At 42.5% G+C, this 23,284-nt stretch overlaps 2 protein-coding genes across 3 annotated transcripts in view; both read left to right on the top strand.

The window, feature by feature from the left end:
* The window catches only part of ap4b1 (adaptor related protein complex 4 subunit beta 1), a 26,437-nt gene extending 9,996 nt beyond the window's left edge, over nucleotides 1–16,441 (top strand). The window contains exons 9-14 of the mRNA XM_085781019.1: nucleotides 89–172; nucleotides 854–957; nucleotides 8,155–8,362; nucleotides 8,511–8,825; nucleotides 13,129–13,281; nucleotides 15,717–16,441. Of these exons, the coding sequence (XP_085637145.1) occupies nucleotides 89–172; nucleotides 854–957; nucleotides 8,155–8,362; nucleotides 8,511–8,825; nucleotides 13,129–13,281; nucleotides 15,717–16,198 (1,346 nt within the window). The 3' untranslated portion in view covers nucleotides 16,199–16,441. The remainder of the gene's footprint in view (nucleotides 1–88; nucleotides 173–853; nucleotides 958–8,154; nucleotides 8,363–8,510; nucleotides 8,826–13,128; nucleotides 13,282–15,716) is intronic.
* On the top strand, nucleotides 16,108–23,284 carry LOC146984132 (alpha-1,3-mannosyl-glycoprotein 4-beta-N-acetylglucosaminyltransferase C-like). Of its 2 annotated transcripts, none has more exons than XM_085781021.1 (5): nucleotides 16,108–16,194; nucleotides 19,101–19,199; nucleotides 19,447–19,597; nucleotides 21,368–21,622; nucleotides 21,723–22,925. In XM_085781021.1, the coding sequence occupies exons 2-5, from the start codon at nucleotides 19,104–19,106 to the stop codon at nucleotides 22,625–22,627; spliced, it is 1,407 nt and encodes a 468-aa protein (XP_085637147.1). In that variant the 5' UTR covers nucleotides 16,108–16,194; nucleotides 19,101–19,103; the 3' UTR covers nucleotides 22,628–22,925. The 2 variants fall into 2 exon arrangements, with proteins under 2 accessions (XP_085637147.1, XP_085637146.1); XM_085781020.1 differs by lacking the exon at nucleotides 16,108–16,194 and adding an exon at nucleotides 17,133–17,395 and having other exon boundaries at nucleotides 21,723–23,284.

Below are 23,284 nucleotides of genomic sequence, written 5' to 3'. Positions count from 1 at the left end.
CTAATTTCCTGCGTTTATAACCCCACCTCCTGACTTGGCTTCTCTGTCTTTGATCAGCCTCACTTATGTCCTGTGTTTTCATGTGTAGGTCGCATCGGACGGAGCTACAGTGACAAATGTCTGGAGATCCTCACTGGACTCCTCGGCCTCAAACAGGAGCACATCACCTCTGGTAAAACACATTTCCCCTCCATATCCAACATATTTGATATTTATCAATATTTCGATTATACTGAATATCACGATATTGCCATTCTTCATAAAATTGCACATTGCTCCGCTGCTGAGTCCGACCCTCGTCTCACAGCTTTTCTCCCCCTGGCATGTGACAAATAAAACAGTGAACGGCTGTTTAGTGGCAGCAGTGGTTCGCTCTGAGTCATACAATGATATGATTGTGTTTTAGTCACGGTGATGCAGAAAGAAAGTGCGTGTAGAAAAAAGCTGTTTGGTTAGCAGCTTCCTCCCACAGTCCATACACATGCAAGTTACAAGTTGCAATGCAAGTTAACCAGTAATACTGATAGGAATACATTTGGCAATAATGAGCGATAATAATGTAGTGATAGGAATAAGCAGAGGAATCAATACACAATACGCAATAATAACAGAAACATGAAATATAAGAATTGATATTATCATATCGTGATGCTTGTGATGAAATGTATTGAGATATTAGATTTATCAAGGTCAATATCCACCAGTTTCAATTCACTTCAGTTAGATTCAGACTACTCTATTGATCCCAATTGTGCTGCAGCCATTGAGAATAAAAATAAAATTGAAAAAATTTAAATCACACAAGTCTACTGCCAACTGTCTCCAGAACAACTCTGTCTCTCTCCTCCCTCAGCCGTGGTGCAGACAATGCGTGACCTGGTGTGGGTGTGCCCTCAGTCCAGCGACACGGTGTGTTTGGCAATCGAAGGCTGTGAGGATTCTCTGCAGGACAGCCAGGTCAGACACACCCTGTCAGACACACTCACACACACAATGCATCTGTGTGTGGCTTAGTGTCATGTTGAACAGCCACTTAACAGGTTTATTTGTTTTTTCAAAAAACGCAGGCATTGTCTTGTGTGGTTGTTTCTTGGAACCAGTTTACATACTCTAGGTTTGATGACAGGGGCGGTCTATACAGAACAAATAAAGAAAGTGATAGACAATAGTTAAAGGAAACTATTTAGTGAATATGGAATGTATTCTGACACACCCTAACACAGGAAATAATACTGTAACTAGACTAACTTGGATTACCAGCTATGAATATTTATTTGATATCTATTTATCTATTTATTAACTTATTATTTTTTAATATTGTTTAGTTTTGAAGCAATACCAAAGATATGAAGCTAATTTGTCTGTGGTTTTAAAATGCAAACAAACAGCATTTAAAGTTCATGGTGCAACTAATTTGTCTGTTGCATATCCTGTTGGGTAGTTTAATCTGTGACTAGGCTCCATGTTTCAGTTCTTTGTTTATCCCAGTCTAAATACAACTATCAAATAGATCAAGTAGAAAGGATAATATTTGCCACTCAAATGTCAGGCAGTGGAGGTGTAAAGTGACACAACTTAAATATTGTCCTCCCATGGAACGTATGGTGGTTTAAGAGCTTTCATTGAACTGTTGGTGCAGTCTGTCAGAACTTGATCGTGGGAATTTCAACCAGGAAACTCACTCAGGATTTCACAATCCAAGATGGCTGCTCTGAGTGTCAACAGTGACTAGAAGCTCTGCATTACTGACTGTTTATCAGCCACAGGACTGTGCAATGTCTATCAATCAATCAATCAATTTGTTTATTTCGGGCATGTCAATTTAAATCATCGTCAGCACACTTCATCCTAGTTCAAATAATACAATACACATGGCCGAAAGGGAAAGCGGGAGAAGCAAAAGCTTATCTAGTCCCGCCCCCATTACCCACAGAATAAAAAATATTTATCATAATCTTTTCTTTTTTGCTTTTTTTTCCCCTTTTTGCATTTTGATATAACATTCTTTTACTTATGACATTTTGACATAACATGTTAACAGCAGTAGGTAGTATACAGATCATATCATAATCTTTTCCTTTGTTTTTGCTTTTTTTACATTTTGATATAACATACTTTTACTTATGACATTTGACATAACATGTTGGCAGCAGGTAGTAAACAGAGCTGAAGTTTAGCTCTAGACAGTACATACAGATTACGTGTGTGTTTGCACATGTGTCCATATTTGTCCGTCATGAGTGAACAACAGTCTCATCTTGTAGCCTGGCATGTCACAAAGTCACGGAATGGTCCAATCGACAGTATCTACAGATACCTGTAGACATGTATGTGATGTTGCTTTCACTCGCCAACTACTTTACCATGTAGTGTGTTGTTATCGGCAGCCAGGTGTAAGATGACAATGCTAACAACAAAAAATGCTAATGTGTTAGCGAGTAACTTTTTCTTGTAATCCCGCTATCTATTACTTTGTACAGAATATAATTCCTGCACATGATTAAAGCAGAAGTAAGTGATATATTTGTGTTAATATAAGTCTTAAATAGTTATATCTTCCGACAGCAATCACTTACATAGAGTGTTTGGTCTGAAACACGGGTCTGTCAGTCCCTCTGCTCTGCTCTGAGCCGAAGAGAAAACATTTATCGTATCCTACAGTTTTTATCCAATGAGGAGAGAGAACGGCATGCAGGGCTGTGTGTGCAGCCAAGGGACGCAGTGAATGTGGCGACGTAGGGACGAGGACTGTTATGGTGCGTTCAAGGAAACTCGTATTTTTCCGACCGTGAAGTGGTACCAGTTCGATCTGGTACGAGTTCACCGGTCGGAAGTTACGAGTGGCCGTTATAGTGACTTTCACGGGTAAAACAGGTCGGAAAAACACGAGTGGGTTGCCTGAAACGCTACAAAGTCGTAAGTTGTGACTTGAAGCTGTAATTTACGATTTCAAAAGCCTGCCTGGAACGCAGCATTAGCGAAAACGACCGGACCACTTACTTCTGCTTTAAATCACGGCCAGATCGTGAGGGAATTTGACATGGGGTCACAGGCACATGCATGAAAGGCTCTGCATCGCTTGCGGGTTCACCCTCTGTTTAATATCTAAACAATTTATTGCTGCAGCAGAACCTGAACTTATTCCATGTTTGTGTAGTATGTTCAGTTAGTCTGTAACTTTGTGTTTTGTTGCTGCCTACCCGGAATAGGTCTCTATTGTAAATGAGACCCCATGGGTGATGGGTCTCATGAGATTTTACCTGTTTAAATAAAGGTTAATAAAATAAAATCCCCACAGCACAGATATTATACTGTAGTGTAGTCATGTAAAATGTTAAAGGAGTCATATTATGCCCCTTTTCCATGAATTAAAATAGTTCCCAGGTGTCTTAAAGACATGTCTGTGACATGCTTAGGTCAAAATACCCCAAGGATCGAACATCACAGATGTTCTTAATATATTATGAAAGTTCATTATGTCCGTATGAAATAATTAGTTTCCTTTTTTCTTTTCCAAGATAAGAAATTTCGTGTACCTTTTTGTTGACAGTTTCAACGTTTTCTTCTGCCTAGCTATTTGGTTAGCAGCTTCCTTCCACAGTCCACACACATGCAGGGCTCCAGAGTGCGACCTATTGACATAATTTCTTAAGGTGCGAGTTAAAATTTAATGAGGTCGCTCCGGTGCTACTTGCAGGAGGACGAGTGAAAAAAAAAAGTTTTATTTTTTCATTTTAAGTAGCTTCCGTTACAAAGTAAAAAAATAAATAGATGAACTTGCACTGCGTCTGCATGGGTTGTCAGTCAAAAATATGCCGCCGCCTCTCTCTCTCTCTCTCTCTCTACACACGCACACAGCAGCAGGCCCCTCTCCCCCTCGCTACGTGAGTTAGTGCATAACAGCGCGAGTCGCTACAATGTTGTCGTCTTATTATTAGCCATTAGCAGCAGCTAGCTCAGCTGACGTTAACTTTTATCAGTTATTATATCCATCTATTTTGCTACGTTTACGGTGACCAAACGTCCTGTTTTGCCACCTGGTGGATGAACAAAACATTGCAGCCCCGACATGCCTCAGGCCCCGCGGTCGCATGTGTGAGCGAGGGCCCGTCATCGCCGCTTGCGGCTTTAATTCTAAATGAAATCATGAACATGTCCGGCGGTGTTCATTGTTTTTAACGGGACCGCTGACCGGCGCGGTCCGTCTTAATTCTCGGTTCCGGCCCGTTGAGAAGTTAAATGTAGGAGCATCTAGGAGCTCAGAGGAACAGACAAGAAGCGCACTGCTTCAGAGCAGTTACAGTAAAGAAGGAGGTGTGTGTGAGAGTGAGGGAGGGAGAGAGAGAGAGAGAGAGAGAGAGAGAGAGAGAGAACCTACAGTAAAATACCCCCCCTCCTTGAGAGCAGACAGGAAAGACAGTAAAGAAGCAGGTGTGTGTGAGGGAGGGAGGGAGGGAGAGGGAGATTTTTATTGTATTTTTTTTTTTATCCCTGTGGTATCGAAAATGGTATCGAGTATTGAATATTTTCCTGAATATCGATATTGAGTTGAAAATGTTAGTATCGTGACCATGATCGTGACAACCTGAGTGCCAGTAACTGTCCATCTGATTATCTGGACAACTGCAGTGTCAGAAGGTCAGAATAGAGAAGTTGGTGCCACGAGGAGCTAAAAGATGATGGAGACCAGTGTATGGATGGAGAAGGGATGGATTTGGTACACAGAGACAAGCATGGAGAATGTGATTTTCACACCAGTACTTTTACTTGAGTAAAATGTCATCAAGGTAACAGTACTGTTACTTGAGTAGATTTTTTTGGTACTCTTTCCACCCCTGTGGTCTAGTTGATTATTTTAGCATTCTTACCTCATCAACAGCCCACTGCAGCCTCTTTAAACATGCCGCTCTGTGTATTAGGTATTAATAACACGCCATACAAAGAAAATATGGTACTACCTAATTTGTTTTGGTGCTACTAAATGGAAAAACTAGGTGGCACCAGTGCTACCTGTGAAAAAGTTAGTCTGGAGCCCTGCACACATGCAAGTTACAAGATGCAATGCAAGTTAACCAGTAACTGGACTTGACATTAGATGTCTAAAGGAGGAACACATTTGGCAATAATGAGCGATAATAATGCCATGGTGCTTTCCTCAGAACTGTCACCGGTTCTGAGGAAGGCGGAAGAAAACGCTGAAACTGTCAACAAAAAGGTATGAGAAATTTCTTGTCTTGGAAAAGGAAAAAGCAAACTACGGTAATCACAGATGTTCTGTTCAGAACATCTGGTTTCAGTGCCTGTCCCTTTAAATGCAAATGAGCTACTGCTCACCCCGCCCCTACCCCTACCACCCCTACTCACAGGTAGGTGGTAGGTGGTATTATGCAAATTTGAAAACTAACGACATCTTTGGATGACAACTGAGGGAACAGCTCGTAAAACCTTCAAAATCAAAACGTGATATTTTTCCATAATATGTCCCCTTTAAAGAAAATCAGCATCAATAACAGCTTTGAAAGAAGCAAACACAATTTTTATTTCTATACTTCCATGTATTTTTTTTTATTATCAGGCAGGTTCTGCTTCTGTATTACAGTTTGTTTTTTTCCACCACTCTTAATGCAGTTCTCACTCACACACTTCATTCCCCCCCACACATTAGCATTTCTCCTTGTGATTGTACAAAGCACCATTGTGTCCAATCATACAGTAGTTCACCACAAACGACATCTCCTCATCATGTTGACTTATTTCTCAGTGTTGTCACAAGAGCTGTAGACAGAAGCCATTTGATTTGATTTTTTGTTTTTAAAATAAAACACAGGGACCTGTATGTAGATGAACAGTTTGTCATTTAAGAGTTATGCACAATATACTTTTTGCTGTATTATAATGATCGAATCAGGGAAGCTTTTGAATTTATCCCCAATTACTAGAAGTCTGAGATCATCTTAATTTACTACAATACATCATAATTTTGTTTTGTATTCTTAATCTAGATATGCAAAGTAAATAGTTAGCCTACTAAATTCCTCACGTGAATGAGAGTAAAATGATGTATGTGAGCTGTAACAGGAAACCCTGCTTCTGTTTAACCATGAGAGTACTGCTTTGCATCTGGTTTTAATGAAAACTACTCAGTTGATATGTTTACATGTGAACACACTCCCTCTCCCAGAGTTACTTCTCTTTTTCTGTTGTTTCTCTGCCCACCTGCACTTCCTTTATTTTTCCTTTCCCTTATATTTGAATTCCCAACCGCTGCTATGAAATGCTGCTGTGGCAAAAAACAAAAGGTCCTCCTGCATAATGACTCTGTGAGGGTTATACCAGTAAACCTTTGTTAGTGGATCATAATCACAACTGAAGCTAAATGTTGTAGCTAATCTTTATCAGGAATTCCCCAGGTTTTCTAAGGTTATAATTCTTTATTTATTGGGATTACACTACTATACGTCGTGTTGGTTGTACAAACCCATGCAAAATAATTACAGTGTAGCAAAAGTAACAATGCAACTCTTTTGTTTTCACTCTATTGAAATAATAGATCGAGGATATTTTTCTGTAAACAGATTTATTTCTCTTTAATACCAGGATCAGACTACACAAATGTCCACACAATTTTGTCATGGCCCACAAATTTCCAGCGATGTGTAGTGTAATATAACTAGAGAACAGCCATTTTGCATTCAGGACGCTCCACGACACCTCGACGAGAAGTCAAGCATGTTAGAATCTTTTTGCATTTCCCTGCCTAGTTTGACGGTGAAGATGGTGATGTCAGAGCAGACCACTCACCTCAACACCTGCTGTATCATCAAGTGAAAACTATGGTTGATGTCGAAGAGGTTACATCTATATATACAGTGTGTGTTCTGGAGCACTTCTCCTTTCAATTGAAATGAACCACAGAGCTCACGACACACATGTGCAATAATCACACTGTACAATCAGCACCGTGATATGCTAAACCTGTCAGGTGGAGGGACTAGCTTCTCTCCAACACAGATTTGTGAATAAAATGTGAAAGAAATGTAAAATTAAACGCGAAAACAAAATATTTGGAGTATTGTAGTTCTTCAGTGTATATCTCAGCCTTTATTCTCTGGCTAGAAACTCAGCCAACCTGGCAACACTACCTGACATCACTGACACCACCCACGCTGGACTTCCTGCAGGTCAAATGTGCTGTCAGTTCCATTGAAATTCACTTCCACTGTTGTCGTTTAGCAGGTTTCAGTTGACATTACAGTAAATGTTCGACTGATCTCAGGCATTGTGTGGTTTTTCTTTAGGAGGAGTTTGTTTTTTACCACCATGAGTGTGTCTTTGCCCTTATTGACATGTGGAGTAGAAAGTGAGGTGTAATTTGGTGCGTTTCCAGTTGCACTCGGAAGTTAGAATTTCTGAGCTTTAAATTGTAATTTTAATCAGGAGCCCTCTAAAGCCAGATCTTGGACGCAGAAATTTTGACTAATTCGACTAACCCGAAAATAATTCAAGATGGCTGCTTCTCGCGTCAACAGTAGTGAACATTCTGCAGTTTTAATGTTTATTTTATTTCTCCCATAACATTTTTCTACACTGTATGTGTAAGAACCACCAAGAGCGTTGCACGTTACATGTTTCTGTTGTGAGTTTTCTACTGCTTTTTAAAAATTATTGCAAATAACATTTACAAGGATTAAAGCAGAAGTAAGCGATCCGGTGGTTTTGGCTAACTTCCTGTCAGCGGATGGAGTTAGCAGTCCCCGCCCTCGTCCCCACGTCACCACATTCACGCGCATCCCTTGGCTGCACACACAGAGAGGACCGCCCCTTTATGCCGTTCTCTCTCCTCATTGGATAAAGGTTGTAGGATACAAGGAAAGTTTTCTCCTCGGCTTACAGCAGAGCAGAGTGACTGACAGACCTGTGTTTCAGACCAAACACTCTATATAAGTGATTGCCGTCGGAAGATATAACTATTTAAGACTTATATTAACACAAACATTCCGCTTACTTCTGCTTTAAATTGTTGCGTTTTCATTTTGTTATATTAGTCATCTATTTTTCCGACTTCTGTTTGTTTTTCAACTGGAAAGCTCTCAACTCGGAGGTGACGTCATTCCGAGCTCTGACTTCTGACATATTCTTCTCACCCTCCATTAGGGCAGGCAGGCCTTGCTGTGGTTGCTTGGTGTGTATGGGGAGCGAGTCTCCAGCGCCCCCTACACTCTGGAGGTGTTCATTGATGGAGTGAGGAGCGAGGCCTCTCTGGGAGTGAAGATGGAGCTGCTGACGGCCACCATGAGGCTGTTCTTGTGCCGCCCTGCAGAGACGCAGGACATGCTGGGAAGACTGCTGCACTACTGCATCGGTGAGTGTGTGTGCGTGTGTGTGTGTGTGTGTGTGAGAGAGAGAGAGAGAGAGAGAGAGAGAGAGAGAGAGAGAGAGAGAGAGAGAGAGAGAGAGAGAGAGAGAGAGAGAGAGAGAAACGTACTTGTTAACATCCTTGTGTTTTCCAGAGGAGGAGACAGACATGTGCGTCCGGGACCAGGCCCTTCTCTACTACCGCCTGTTGCATTGTGGGATAGAAGAGACACGGAAGGTCCTACAGGGTCGGAGGTCGGACCCTTCCCTGGGCGTTCTCATCGGCCGCCCCGCCGAGCCCATCGGCCAGTGGGCTGGTAGCTTCAACACTCTGGAGCCTCTCGGGCGGGGCGCCGTCGACACTGAGCCCACCAGCAGAGGAAGCCCCGAGCACCTGACCTTTGACCCCAAGCCGAGCACTGACCTCTCAGACACACTGAACAGCAGCCACGTCACCGCCGTCTATTCAGGTGAGTGAGGACGTTGATAGTGTTGCATCCTGCTGTATGAGACACTGTTTAAAGGGATAGTTCAACATTTTTGGCAAATTCGCCTATCACCATAATCCCTATAGTCATAGCAGTAGGTTCATTACCTTTAATTATCGGTGCAAGTTGTTTGGAGATCAGTGGGGCAGAGACGTGAGCTGCTCAGCGAACACAATGGAGGTGAACGGTGCATTTTCCCCTGTCCCTCATCAAACTCATCAAATACACAATCCAACAACTCCACAACGCTCTGGTGGACAAGTTGTGACCTGCACATTCACCACACTATGAAATAATAATGTAACATTACGAGACAGAGTTGTTTTCGAGGCAAATGCAGCAGCAACTACATTTCAGACACGACTGCTGGGCGAAGTGATTTCAAAAGCACAAGTAGTTCCGAGTATTTGCTTCATGAGTCGTAATGTTACATAATTATACATGATTATTTCATAGCGTGGTGAATGTGCAGATGACACCTTGTCAAGAGTGTTTTGGAGTTGTTGGATTGTGTATTTGATGAGTTTGATGAGGGACAGGGGACCTGTACCACTCACCTCTATTGTGTTCACTGATCAGCTCACGTCTCTGCCCCGCTGATCTCCAAACAACATGCACCGATAATTAAAGGTAATGAACCCACTGCTATGACTATAAGGATTATGGTGATAGGCGAATTTGGCAAAACGTTGAACTATCCCTTCAAGACTGATTAGCCACCCAGCCAATCAGATTCTGATTATAGTCAGTGGGCGTGTTCTTTCACTTGACTGACTCATCACTACGCCTTTGCTTGGGATGTTAAGTCTTACTAGCAGAACAGTTGTAGTCCGCTTGTTGTCATGGCCGACAGCCTGTGTTGAATTTGCAGTCAGTCTGTGTTGAATTAAATTTGAAGAGCAGCTCAGGATTCATGAGTCATGAGTTAGTAAATAAAGATGGTGTGTGTGTAAAATGCTCATCATTTTTCAACTATGCACTTGGAAAATGGATTATTGTGCAAAAGGCTAGGTGTGTGTGGAGAAAATGAGCCACTCTGAAAAGTTCCTCTCTGCTCTCAGCCAGCTCCATCTTTAAAACAACACATCTCCTATGCAGATCCTGGTTTTATTTCTGCTTTTTTCCTGCCATTTTTGAGAGTCAAAGCGATATCTTTTTATTGTAGTAAAGTCAGATATGATCCACAACGCTTGTAGCCTCAGCTCAGTGGTAACTGGGATACTGGATGCCCAAATGCCACTGACGCTAACCCTAACCCCATAAACATGATTTGCATGCTGCAAATAAAAAATTTAAATGTGAATATTCTGGCTGTGCTATTGTTGTCAGTTAGATTCAAATTAACATAACTCCTTCTTCTCTGGTGACATATTGGATGATACGTATAGCTCCTTTAAGTTTTAGTAAAGTATAAAGGTGGTTTTTACACAGACCAGGCTGTGAACATTCATTTCTGTTTAAAGTTTGGCATTTTCACATGGAAGGCTGTGGTGATTAACTCACTTCTGGAGTCGGCAGCGGACATGCTGCTGCTGGTTTTATTTTTCGGCCTCGGAAGGCGTTCTGCATTCTTTCTCATGCAGATGTTCATAGGCGATTTCTGCAGAAACTTGTGTACATCCGTTTTGCCAGGGTGTGTGAGTCAAAATATTGCCTGGGAGAGAGAGAGAGAGTCCGGACTGATGCCATCTGCGGTGTGCCAAACAAAAACCAGGGCAAAGTGCAACCGGGGCAGTCTTACTCACCCTGGCAGAAACCACACTGCAGCATTCTTGACAATAATTCTTCCACCGATAAGAGACACATTCAAAGAGCAGGATAATCATGTGTTTCCCTTCTGGACCCAGAGAGCTGAGCAACAGGACCCTCTTTGATCTGAGGAAAGCAGAGTTCCAGCTGCTGTATCCATGGCCACTAGCTGTAATATAACATTAGCTTGAGCGGGCGCGGCCTTTTGCCGTTGCTATGGCTATCTCTGAGGTAGGGCTGCAGCTCTGATTGTTCCTGATTGTGGCTAAAGGCTTTTGCTACAGCTGCGACTTTACCTAACAACCTCAACAGTCTGACTCAGCAGCCCAGACGGCATCACCGGCCAAGACAAGTGTTGTTGACCCAGATGTGAACACCTGGTATTTATATTAGATGAGACATACACCTTTAATGTACACCTCAGGGGGGCAGGGATAGCTTCCCCAAATGCAACCTGCATCCGTAGCCTAATCAACAGCCAGGCAGCAGCTAATCATAACAGGCTCTGTTGGTTATATAGACATTGATCCACCAGACATTGATCACACCACCAGGTAGACAAAACCTTCAGCTCCGAGTGATTTTTCCATTTTAAAGCCACGCTCCCTGGATTTGAAAACCAATAATCTGCTCTGATTGTGTCATTACCTGCTTTATTCAAAGAAAGAAGGAATTTTGTATGCAAGTAAACACCTTTATAAGTGTATATTGCTGTTGGTTGTTTGATGAAATGATTGTTTGTGTTGTTGTTTAGGCATGCTGCTTGTTTTATCCACTATGTTTTGTCCTTTGATATCGTCATTGCTTGTTCTCTAGGCATATTGGTGAATGACATAGTCAGCTGTGTGTAGCAAATAGCAATACACTCATTTTATAATTGAAGCTGTAGAATCTAATAGGTCTGTCGTGCTATGAAGTCGACTTTTATGGTGCCTTTAATGTTCCGGTTTCTGTAATGTTTGTCCCAATCATTCACTGGCTTCTCAGCAGTCTGATATTTCTAGTTTTCATGAATAGTGTTTTTGGCCTGCGCTTTCTCTGCGGCAGCAGAAGTCCTTACCTAATGTCAGCGCTGATCAGTATGTGACCAGAATGAAAAGAAGAGGCTTTGAGCTCCAGCCAAAACTGATAGCGGCCGGTGTGTTACTGTAAGCGGGAACATGGAGTATTTTTAAATGATGATATCATGTGTCAGTATGCAGCATGTACTGCCCTGGCTGGCACACAGTAACCCATAATGACAAAGCAAAACATGCTTTTAGATGCACTAAATAGGTATCCAGAGTCTTTGCTGTGACACTCCAGGCTGTGCTAAGGACCAGTCTGTTTAATTTGATTATCCTTGAGGCATGAGTTGTTTTCTCATGCAGCAGAAACCAGACAGTTGGACATGATACAGTGGTACTTGGTTCAGTATAATCAGTAACTAACGGTGGTTAGTGTGTCAGCAGTCCTCAGGTGGATACAGTATGTTTCCAGAGACTGAGTCTTTTTAGCCACCTACCCGTCCCTGTAGGAGACAAACAGCTTGTCTGAGAAAAGAACGTGTTCACAGATTATTTGCCTGATTATTTTTGCCCCACTCGGTCAACTAAGAGAACATTTTTACAAGCCAGATGTCTTATGAACAATGTGACACTATAATGGCAATTTTTAGACAGAGAAATCAGCAGAACATTAACTCTGCTCATGATGCATCTGGTTAAGATCTGGTTTGCACAGAAAACAGATGTGGTTTTCCCACAACAGCATTTTATTTTTTTTGGCCTTTTGCCTTTATTTGATAGCACGTAGTAGAGTTAGACAGGAAAGGGGGAGGCAGAGAGAGGGGGAATGACATGCAGGAAAAGGCTACCCGACGCGGGATTCGAACCGGCGGTGAGGACTGTAGCCTCTACATGGGGCGGCCTCTCTAACCACTGCACCACGCACCGCCCCGCAACAGCATTTTTTAAATTTGATTCTGGGCTAAAATAATAAGTATTTGTTTATCCCTGAATCCAACTGAAAACAAGAGTTTGATAACATCCTCCACTGCAGGCATGATCTAAAACAGCTTAACAATGTGTAAAGATGTGAGCCCTCCTTGAAAAAAAACACACATTTTGGAGTTTTCTCTTGTAAATCTGCATCTGAAAAACTTGATCATTCTGAATTTTAACCCATAAAAGCTCATTTTTTAACCTACGACTGCCCAGACATAGCATGTGTAATTTTAGAGGAGCCCAAAGAGCAGGTCTACAACTGAAGCTTGATGGTCACACACATCTTCAGGCCACTTTAAATTGATTATACTAAGACAGAGAAAGTTTTGGTTGTCCAACGCTTGGGTCCATTTCTGGGATTGCAGCACAAATCACAAATCTCCTCCTCTGGCAGTCGTCCTAACTGCCTGTCCCCCACACCCCCCCTCCCTGCTTCCACTCCATCCTTATTCTCTGTCCTTCTTTTGCATCCTTCCCCTCTCTTCCTCCTCTTTCCTCCCTCCCTGCGTCCTCCCCTTCTTGCTCTCCTTGTCCTCCCGTGTCCTCTCCAGGCTCAGACGGCGCCACTCGGTGTACAGACCCCTCCACTGATGTGCCGTCTTCTGGCGTCGCGGCCCCCCTCACTTTGTCCCTCTCGCCGCCTCTCAGCCCCGAGGAGTTCGAACGCCTGTGGCTGCGGCGACAGGTCCTGCATGCTGAGCAAGGTAATTAAATGGAGAGAGGTTATAGTGTAAACAATCACTGCACATCTCAGAAATACTTTCAGGCTGAAAGCTTCCTCTTCTCGGGCCAGGAGGTGTGTTTGGCAGGAGCTAACTGAAGGGCCTGCTGAAGAATCTGTAAAACAGAGAGAAATCTCCAAATCTCAACAACTGTACTTATGTAAGCACACAATTTAGGAACGTGTACTTTACATGAGTATTTTCTGTTACAGCGAAACATTGTACAATTCAGTCTATTACATTAATGAGCCAGCTTTAGTTATGATTTTTTTTTTGCTCACAAAATATATTAATGGTTCATGAAATAGGGTAATTTATTAGAGGTTAAACTACCCATTAGGCTATAGAAATGCAGCCCCATTAACATAAATATACAGGTAATAATGATCTTGTGAGATAATGTATAATCATATAGATAATCTTTTATTACGGACTCAGGTCCATTATAGGGAAACAATACAAAAACACATACAATACAAGATAAAAAACACCATCATAAATTTAAAACACATACAGACACCTGTTCCAGTGTCTCCAAAGACCTGACAACAGCTACACATGCGTGAATCACCTTTCTTATAACTCTAAGATTGTTTTTCTGATTATATTTATATACTTAAATGGTATTTCCCATTCAGCACTGACTTGTATTTTTACAGAGTGGCATTTTTGCTCAAGTGCAGGGTCAGAATACTTCATCCTACACTATAAATCTTAAAGCCCAGGTTAAATATTAGCCATAGGGGATGAGTGTCAGGTGCGCCCTGTTTGTTTTGCTCCACCTCAACCACGAGTGTGTCAATCTTGAGTTAAAGAAAATCTTATTTTCTTTCCAGACTGAAACCTCTTAGCACATACAGACTTGCTGTGGGAGATAATGTACACAGGGCTTTATAAGTTAGATATTAGAATTGTAATAGGAAATCTTCATCTCACCAAGAGAATGGCAACAAATCTATTTAATAATTTTATACCAATTATGTGCAACGGGTGGACAACCATGTACAAATTGTTGCTTTTTCTGCCATTATAGATCATTTCAGGAGGTATCAATGACTTCCTGTTATTCCCTCAGGCAGCTCACCTAAGTAGTGGCATGTCAATGGGATCTGCAATGTGAGAATATGTTAAGTGATTCTTCAATTTGTATGACAAATTGCTCTGTTTTTCCCAAAGAAAATATTACGAAAACAATTCATGGAAATCTATCAGGAAGCAGAAAAAAAACATTTCTCACTGTGGACTAAATGTTTGATTAGATCAACTGTTATGTGTGTATTTAGGTTCAGTTGCTCTGAATTGTACTTGTAATATTTGTCTTAGAATCCATAATTGTAACTAGTTCATGACATCAATCCAGGTTAGTATGTAACAGTTATATGATACTGCTCGTTTCTGATCCTATCATTTGTAACTGCTGTTCATGCCACAGAGCGATCTGTGGGTCACAGCGTTAGCTTCTGTTAGCTCCTGTTAGCTCCAACGAGCTTTCTGTGCCTCTTTCTCTTAAAAATAGCTTCAGAATCCAGTTCCTGTGCTTGTTTGTTTATTTCTTCATTCATTTTAAGTGGCAGCTGTATAGCCTACGTCTCAATGACTTTGACATTTTTGTTGCACAAGCTAACAGAAGCTAACTGGCTAGGTAGCTATTGCTACTGCTTAATAGTCAAATGGTAATTGGTAAATGAAAACATAATGAAATGAAGTGACATGAGCTTTGGAAGAGGGAACCTATGAATAAAAGTTTTGTCTTAGTAAAATTTTGTTATTATCAAAATAAGAATATTGAAATTATATTTTAGAATAATTAAGTTAAGTTTTAAAGTCCCCCTCCCACGACCCTTTTTGGTTATTTTAAAACATTCTCTGTGGTCTTTAAATTGTGATTATGAAGTTTTTAGCCAAAATCACAAAACCTGTGCCATTTCCCAGGGCTCTCCTTCTGCATAACACCAGCAGCTCATTAGCAATGCACCTCTGGAGGGTGGGCGGAGCCTGCGCTGCCCCGCCCAGCAGAAATGCAATTTTGCACTTCCTTTTCTGCTGATATGTCCTCTAACACAAGAAAAATGCCACAGGAAAAGCACGAAAAACACGATTTTCATGGGAGGGGGTCTTTTAGAAATCATGGGTTGGGGTATAAGTGTTAGAGTTATTTTCCTGTTACACTGTTGTTATTTTCTTCAAAATTGTCCACAGTGTATTCATTATTATTAATTGTTTATTTTGTTCATATTAAACCCTTTGGGGCTCTACTCATATTGGAAATTGGGGTTAATGTGTCTCATCTTGTGCATAAGATAACACTTAGATAGTTCCCATATCCCCTGTTTTATGAAGTAACAAAACAATGAGTGTTGTTCTTGACTTTTGAAAGCCTTTAGTATTGACTTTTCTAATTGTTTTGTTGTTGCTAGGTGCTGAGGAGATTCAACAGGAGGAGGATTATATGTTCATGGAAGAACACATCCAGTGCCCCAGGATACCTCACTGTTCCCCGCAAAGCCTTCAGGCAGCGATGCAGCTGGTCAATATCCAGACACTGGCCTTCACGCCGCCACACACACTCCCCTGGAGAGTTTACTTGTACACACACACCCAGCACACACACTCTGCTGACACGCCCCACAGCACGCTCATACTGGGGGAGCTGTTGCACACTGGAGAAGCAAATCAAAACACAGGAGCGAAGAAAGGTGACGGAAAAGGGGCGGTGAAGGGCAAAGACGACGAGCAAATGAAAGAGGGAGAAGAAGCCCCGGCTGGAGCGCTGAACGGGAGAGATGGAGAGGAAGGAGGAGTAACAGTGACTCTTAAACAGCAGCCAAGAGATGAAAAAGCTCTGAAGGGATTTCTGTCCATCCTTACCACTGTATTGCACACACTATCCTCAGAGTGAGCTTAAATATACCCCACCCCCACCATCAACACCAACACCAACACCACACACGTCACTGCTCTTGCTTCACATCCTTTCAAAGATGCTCATTGACCACAATATGTAAAATAGTTCCCCGACGGAAGCAAGCAGCAGCAAAGATGCTATCACTCTGGAAAAAAAGCAAACATTAATTTTAAGCTGTAGAGATAACAAAATGACAGGAAACCACACACACACACCGCAGACATAGATAGAAGGCATTACTGTAAAGCCTAGGTGAGAGACAAGTTGCATCAGCCTAAATATTCACGCAAGAGTGGAGTTTTTAAAAGGTGAGTTAACAAGAGTGGAGAGAAAATTTCGGCTGAAGGCCATTAATCTCTTCAGTTTTTTTCCACAGTTGAACCTTAATAAGAAGATTAAAAAATATTTCAGGTTAGGTCGTGTTTGGCCTGGTGGGGGCGCTGTTGACGACGAATCTCACTACAGTGTGTCTCATTGCAGCAAAATCAACAGTCAGACACATTGTTGCTCATCTACAAACACATGTCATGATGAAAGTGGAGGAGGGGGGGGTCCTTTAACTAACTTATTCAAAGTATGCAGAGGTGGATAGCCGCCTCTGAAGCAACGAGCTACTGTGGATATTGTTTTATTTTGATTCATGGTGATGACTGGCTGAAAGTAAATGCACACACCAGCTGACTTGAAATAATAAAACGTGCGGACTGTGGACTGCTTTCTTCTTCTGAGTTTGCCTGTGTTGTGTGTGTGTGTGTGTGTGTGTGTGTGTGTGTGTGTGTGTGTGTGTGTGTGTGTGTGTGTGTGTGTGTGTGTGTTTTAATGAGACGGTTTGGCCTGAGAGAGCAGAGAGTGGGCTGGAGATGGCCCAACAGTGACGACACACCTGGGTGATATAAAAGCACGGCCACCTACGGTCCGCGGCTCACTCACGCCCTTACAGCGTGTTGCTGCTGCTGCTGCCGCTGCTGCTGCTCCGTGTGGGAAGGACCGGGGTGGGACGTCGACGCGGACACGGGGAGGGAGGATGTTGTAGCCACCTCTTCGCACTATCATCGGGAGAGTGTCCGTTTTGTTTTTCTTTTTTCTTTTTTCCGTTGACGTCTTCTTTTTCCGTGCCTTATAAGTAGAAAGTAGAGGAGAGTAACCTGCTGTCAGTGACGGTCAGCCGCTGAGGCGAACCGGCGGGGGGAGGTTAGTACCCTGAACATTAGTTATTATTATTTTATCAGACTCATAACGGCTACTTTTTGTATTAACTTTATTCACACACGCACACAGACTGAAATAACTTTCACCTCTCTTATGTGGATACGCTACGACATTAATCGCTAACGGTACCTAAATCATGAATTTTCAAATTATGTTTCTCTGTAACAGTTAATAATATCGGGAGTTGTTGACGTTTTATCTGTCGGAAAACCAGGCTCAAACAAACCCTCCAACTTGGCCGTCAACAGTTAGTCGCCTAACGTTACCAAACTATCTTAACGTCACATGTGTCTCAATAAAACTAACGTTACTGTAGCTGCTCCACCTTTTATATCTGTCTTATCCTACGAGAGTAAGTTACCTTCAGGCTACATTAACGGCGCTTGGACCGACACGTAGTGAGGCTATCTGTGAAGTTGATCCACGTCCAGGCACACCTGTCCTGTCAATCACATCTGCAGATTAACTCTGACTGATATTTGCGCTGTTATGCGTTATCCCATAAACACGCTCATTAACTCTGTAAAAAGCCTGTTCATCGTAGAGGAAATGGACTAACGCAGCTTCATGAGGAGAAGGAGACCTAGAACTGGAGTCAGTCAGAGGCTGAGTGAAGGGACTTGTTGACAAAACAAACACGGTGCCCTATTGGAAATGCTAGGAAGCCCGTACAGCAGATATAGTAGGCCTAGCCTATCTTCCTCTCATCTTAATGTCACTTGTGGACTGGCTATGAAATCCTTACTTGCCAGTGCAAATAATTAAATTGCACTATCTTGGCTAAAAAAAAAAAAAATAGGCTACATGTAGGCCTAAAAGATTTTTAAAAAAATCAGTGTTAAAATCTCACTGTCTCTGGTTCCCCACCTGTTGTCAGGAACACATGTATCTCCTCCCCTGCCTTTTTCTTCTCAAACCGATCAGACAAGACTGCCGCCCACCATGAGCCTAGTCCTGTCAGGGGTATTTCCTGGTTCTTTTTTTTTTTTCAGCCTTAAAATCACATCCCTTGCCATAAAGAATCAGGCTTTTTTTTAAAACAAGAATACTCACAATATGATTTGTAATAAAAGTTGTCATCTATTCAAATGAATGATATGTGCTATTATTATTATTAATTAAGTTGGAATTTTAGCCTGTAAAACTTGCTAGACACATGGATTAGGTAACAGGAGTTACCAGACTGGATTGGGAAAGCATATAGCCTGAGGTTACAGGTCCAAGCTAGTTTTTGACACCTGTAGGTAGATTCAGTCAGTGAGACCACATGCAAGACAACACACGACAAGGACTCAGCAGGATGCAAGTTTTGGTATTTTTTGTTTTTTGTTGTTGTTTTTGAGACGGGTGGTAGAATGCAATGTTGAAGAGTTCAGCATGTCACGGGGGATAATTCACTAGTGACTAGTGTAATCATTAAAATGTCCTTCACTTAACTTGTCTTGATGTTAAGTATGAGTTTGTAGATTCAAAGCAACACAGGGGGAAGCTTGTCTAATTAGTTCCCTCAACACACAGTCCATCTAAGCCGTCACTGTCTGAGCCCTATGAAACATTAATTAACTGTTGGCTGAATTATTTACTGTTGTGTTGACTAAGTTACACAGCAGTATAAAATGGATGGGATATCCACTGTGTGCATCTGTGTGTGTGCGTGTGTGTGTGTGTGTGGGTGGCTATCTGATAGGAAATGCGACTTTATTCAAGAAAGAAGAATGTGTTTTTGGCAGCGCTCCTTCTCGGCGCAGGATTGTACTTCATTATCCATTCGGACTCCCTCATTTCTGTGAGTACACCCCCCCCCACCCCACCCCCCATCTACCGTCCATCAGATGTAATATTTGCACTGTCACTGCTTGTATAAAACAAAGTGCACATCAACTTCCAAGTAACTTGAATGTGAGGTTTCACTTACACTTGCAGAGCATCTGTGGTTGCAGATTGATGGCTAAGTGACCTTCAGAGCCAAACATTTTACGCACGCACACTCTGACAATACATGTGTGTGTGTGTTTTTTTGTTTTTTTTTGCAGGGCCTGACAAGGTCACATGAACAGATTCCAAAAGACTTATCCTGGCAAGCAGAGAGGCTGGTCAGTAAGGAGTCCTGGGTTGAGCACGGAAACTTCCTGCCTCTCAATGTGTCCTATCAGCTGCTTGCTGGAGCGCCGTCCACTCAACAGAGTAAGTGGTGCTGTCTGTTTGGTTCCATCAAGGTGAAAGCTGAATTAATGTGATGATTAACTTTGTGCAAAAGTTGGGTTTTTTTCGAGCTCTTGTCACAGAAGGCCGTCATGGTAACAGCTGCTAGTGGGGCAGAGTGGGGCAGAGTGTGTCACAGCGGTTACACAAGAAAACGTGGTATATAATGTTCATGCGCTACTCCCACATTTGCATATTTTCACATGAGAAATAGCTGTGTCAAAAGAGTGTGTTATGTCACTTAATGGTAAATATTATAAAGATTACCATAGAATGGTCTTTAAATGTTTTCATCTCTGTTACACCATTTGGTATGCTATGTTTACTGTCAGTTAAAGGGGAAAAGATCCTAAAGTGTTTTCAGACAGGGAGGTGAGAGGTGGAGACGTCCAGAAAGCAGCATGAGACAGGAGAGAGTTTTTCAGCTCAGGAAAGACTGGCGGCACAAAATCATGAGACAAGACAAGTCTGAAATTGAAGACGGATTAGCTACTGTAATGTAGTGTGATGGTGAGAGATGGATGGGCGTGTGTGTGTGTGTGTGTGTGTGTAGACTGAAGACAGGCTGATCCTCTGTTTCCTGTAATTAACATTTGCTCTGGAGTTGGATGTAAAGAGGAGATGATTTCAAAGAGTAAAAAAAAAATCTCAATCTAGTGGCCATGCGGTGTTAAATGACGCTTCTATGACTCCATGCTGCTAACAGTCAGAGCTGAAGGGATTATGTTCTGGGCTTTTCCATAAACATAACATATCCATCCAGCACATTCTCACGAGCATAACATCTCAGGAACATCTTGAGAGAATTTCTTCAAATTGGACACAAATGTCCACCTGGACTGAATGATAAACTCCTTAGAATTTGATTGACCTCACATAAGACTGAATATTACAAATTCATACACTTTTGTTTTTGTTTTTTACCTCAAATGTCTGTAAAGATAAAAGGAGGCCCTGGGGTTTTATATCCAATTTGCCAACTTCATTTTAGTGCTGTTACTCAGGAAGGAAGTGTAAGTTATGATCATATTTCCTTCAAGTAGGAGGGGACAGCTGCGGTAGATTGTTGGTGGGACTGATAGCTGCAGTTAAACCCAGTGTGGTCGAGCCTTCTTGGTGTAACAGGCCATTGTGAACTACCTTTTTGTCTTTTCGAAGACAAATCAAAGGACAAACTCGTGGAGGGAGAAGTTTGACTGAGATTGGACATATTATTGATCAGAATAGTGGAAGCGGATTAACAGGAATGACAGTTTAACCACAGGCCAGACTGAAACTGCCCGCCTGGCCAGTTGGACCGGTACTGTAACTGTAGTTTGACCTAAAGCTGTACTTGGACTGAGCCCTAGTGAAAGATGCACACCTACACAAGTATCCTGGGCAACAAGTTTACCCTGATTCCTGTTGCAGTTGGATTTTAGCTTTGAGCAGTCAAATAAATACAAGAGGACATTCCAGTAATATGATAGGCTGCTGCCAGCTTAGGAGTCAAGGCACAGGCACTCTTTGAAGACAGGTCAGGGTGGAAAATGGTGTCATCTGTCAGGGCCCAGTACTTGTGTGATTGCACAACTGTTTAACGTGAGGACTTGCCGTCCATAAGAATGCTCATCCAAACTTTTGGCACAATGCATTGAGTGTTTAGAGAGTGGAAAAAACTATTTTTATTGATTTATTGATACCAGTTAGAGATTATATGGAGTTAATAAAACAACAACTCACTTATCACGTTCCTGTCTGACCATGTTTCAGGGTATTTATCTATTGGACTATCATCAGTAAAGAGGAAGAAGGGCAGCTATCTGATCTCCACCTTGCAGTCGATCTTCTCCCAGTCGTCAGCGGATGAGCGCTCGTCCATGGTGGTGGTCGCGCTGCTGGCAGATTTCGACGATAGCTGGAGAGTCACTACGGTGAGGGACATCAAAACTGCGTTCGCCTCAGAGCTGGAACAAGGCCAGCTGGTGGTCCTTCACGTTCCTCAGGATTTTTACCCTCCTCTTACAGGTGCAGTGCACGTGTAATCCCATACAAATTCTTTCACACCCTTGTCATGACTGTTTGTTGATGCTTTGACACTGATGCCGTTTTGGTGATACCTCCGCAGGTCTAAAGAGGAACTTCAATGACGCTCCAGATAGAGTGTCGTTCCGCTCCAAGCAGAACTTGGATTACGCATTCCTGATCCACTACAGCGCCGGTCTCGGTCAGTACTACCTCCAGCTCGAGGATGACGTCTCCTCTGCCAAAAACTTCCTCAGCTCTATCAAGAGGCACGTCAAGGAGCAAGAGGCGAAGAAGACCACCTGGGCAACGCTGGAGTTTTCAGCCCTCGGCTACATCGGGAAACTCTACAGGTCGGCCCACCTTCCCCTCCTGGCCCGCTTCCTCTACATCTTCTACCAGGAGATGCCCTGCGACTGGTTGATGTCTCACTTCCGAGAGCTGTTGACTCAGAAAGAACAAATCCTCTTCAAACCCTCTCTTTTTCAGCACATGGGGACTTTCTCTTCGTTCCAAGGGACCTACAACAAGCTGAAAGACAAGGACTTTGAGGAGGGGCTCTACACCAACCCTGCAGCTGAAGTTTACTCCGATATGTCAACCTACCAGAAAAACTTCCCCAAACTGGCGTGGGATGCTGGGGAGGGATTCTTTTGGGGACGCTCGCCAGAGAAAGGCAATTACATGAGGGTGGTCTTCAACGAGCCCACAGTGGTGACGGGGATATTAATAGAAACGGGGGCAGGAGGCAAAGACCTCCTGGAGTCAGCTCAGGTGGAGATGGGCCACGTGGTGGTTACCAACCAGAGAGGGGAGAAGAGTTGTCAGGAGTTCCAGTCAGTGGGGACGTTGGAGAACGGGAGGTTCGAAATGCAGGAGATAGACACGAAGCACGGCTCTGCCTCCTCCTGCCTCAGGATACAGGTCACCAACGGGCAGAAGGACTGGGTTATCATTCAGAAAATCAGGATTACCACAAAGCAAAATACACCTCCACACCAATCATAGGTGTGAATTCCTCTTCCTGCCAGGTTAATTATTTACCCGCCAGACCTGATATGCAAACTGATCCTGTGACTTTTGTGCCTTGTTAAACAGTTTCATCAATGAAACAGTTCAGTGCTTTATGATACCATGTGAAGCTATTGTAAGAATGAAGAGGAATGTTTGACCAAGCTCTGTGATCTGTTTTTTAAACATAATGACGAGATATGCAATGATAAGTTATTATCTGCAATAATTAAAAAAAACAGTTCCATGTGTTTATATATTTAATGTATTTATTTAAGAAAATACACAAATCAGAGTGACCTTAAGACACCAACACTAGAGGTGGCAGTTTGTATTGTCTATTGTTTCTGAATGCTGAGGTGTGGGAGAGGGAATAACTCTCATAATGTTGAGTCATGCGGACAGGGACGCTCTGTGTCGCAGGCGAGCGTATCGTGGTTTTCATAGCTGACAGGGCTGAACTGTAACACACAGTCTCTCTAATGTGGACACGCAAAGTTTACCCAGAGTTGACCACCGTACCTGCACATGCTGACGGCCAGCTTCTTTCCACAGAGGACAGAATAAAAGTGAAGTCTTTTGTGATGTTTACTGTCACTGCAACTCCTGTTGTAGCTCTGTTCAGCTCGCAGAACAATAAGACAACTGATAAAA

Source organism: Trachurus japonicus, chromosome 7 (assembly GCF_045865225.1).
Source record: "Trachurus japonicus isolate A0001 chromosome 7, Traja_1.0".
NCBI lineage: Eukaryota > Metazoa > Chordata > Actinopteri > Carangiformes > Carangidae > Trachurus > Trachurus japonicus.
This window is presented reverse-complemented; position numbering and strand designations above follow the sequence as displayed.

What these genes read in the sequence shown, in the direction of transcription:
- LOC146984132 (XM_085781020.1), top strand. Translation starts at nt 19,104, where the DNA reads ATGCGACTTTATTCAAGAAAGAAGAATGTGTTTTTGGCAGCGCTCCTT. An exon ending in ATTCGGACTCCCTCATTTCT is followed by an intron (nt 19,200 to 19,446) that starts GTGAGTACACCC and finishes TTTTTTTTGCAG; the next exon opens with GGCCTGACAAGGTCACATGA. An exon ending in TTTTTACCCTCCTCTTACAG is followed by an intron (nt 21,623 to 21,722) that starts GTGCAGTGCACG and finishes ATACCTCCGCAG; the next exon opens with GTCTAAAGAGGAACTTCAAT.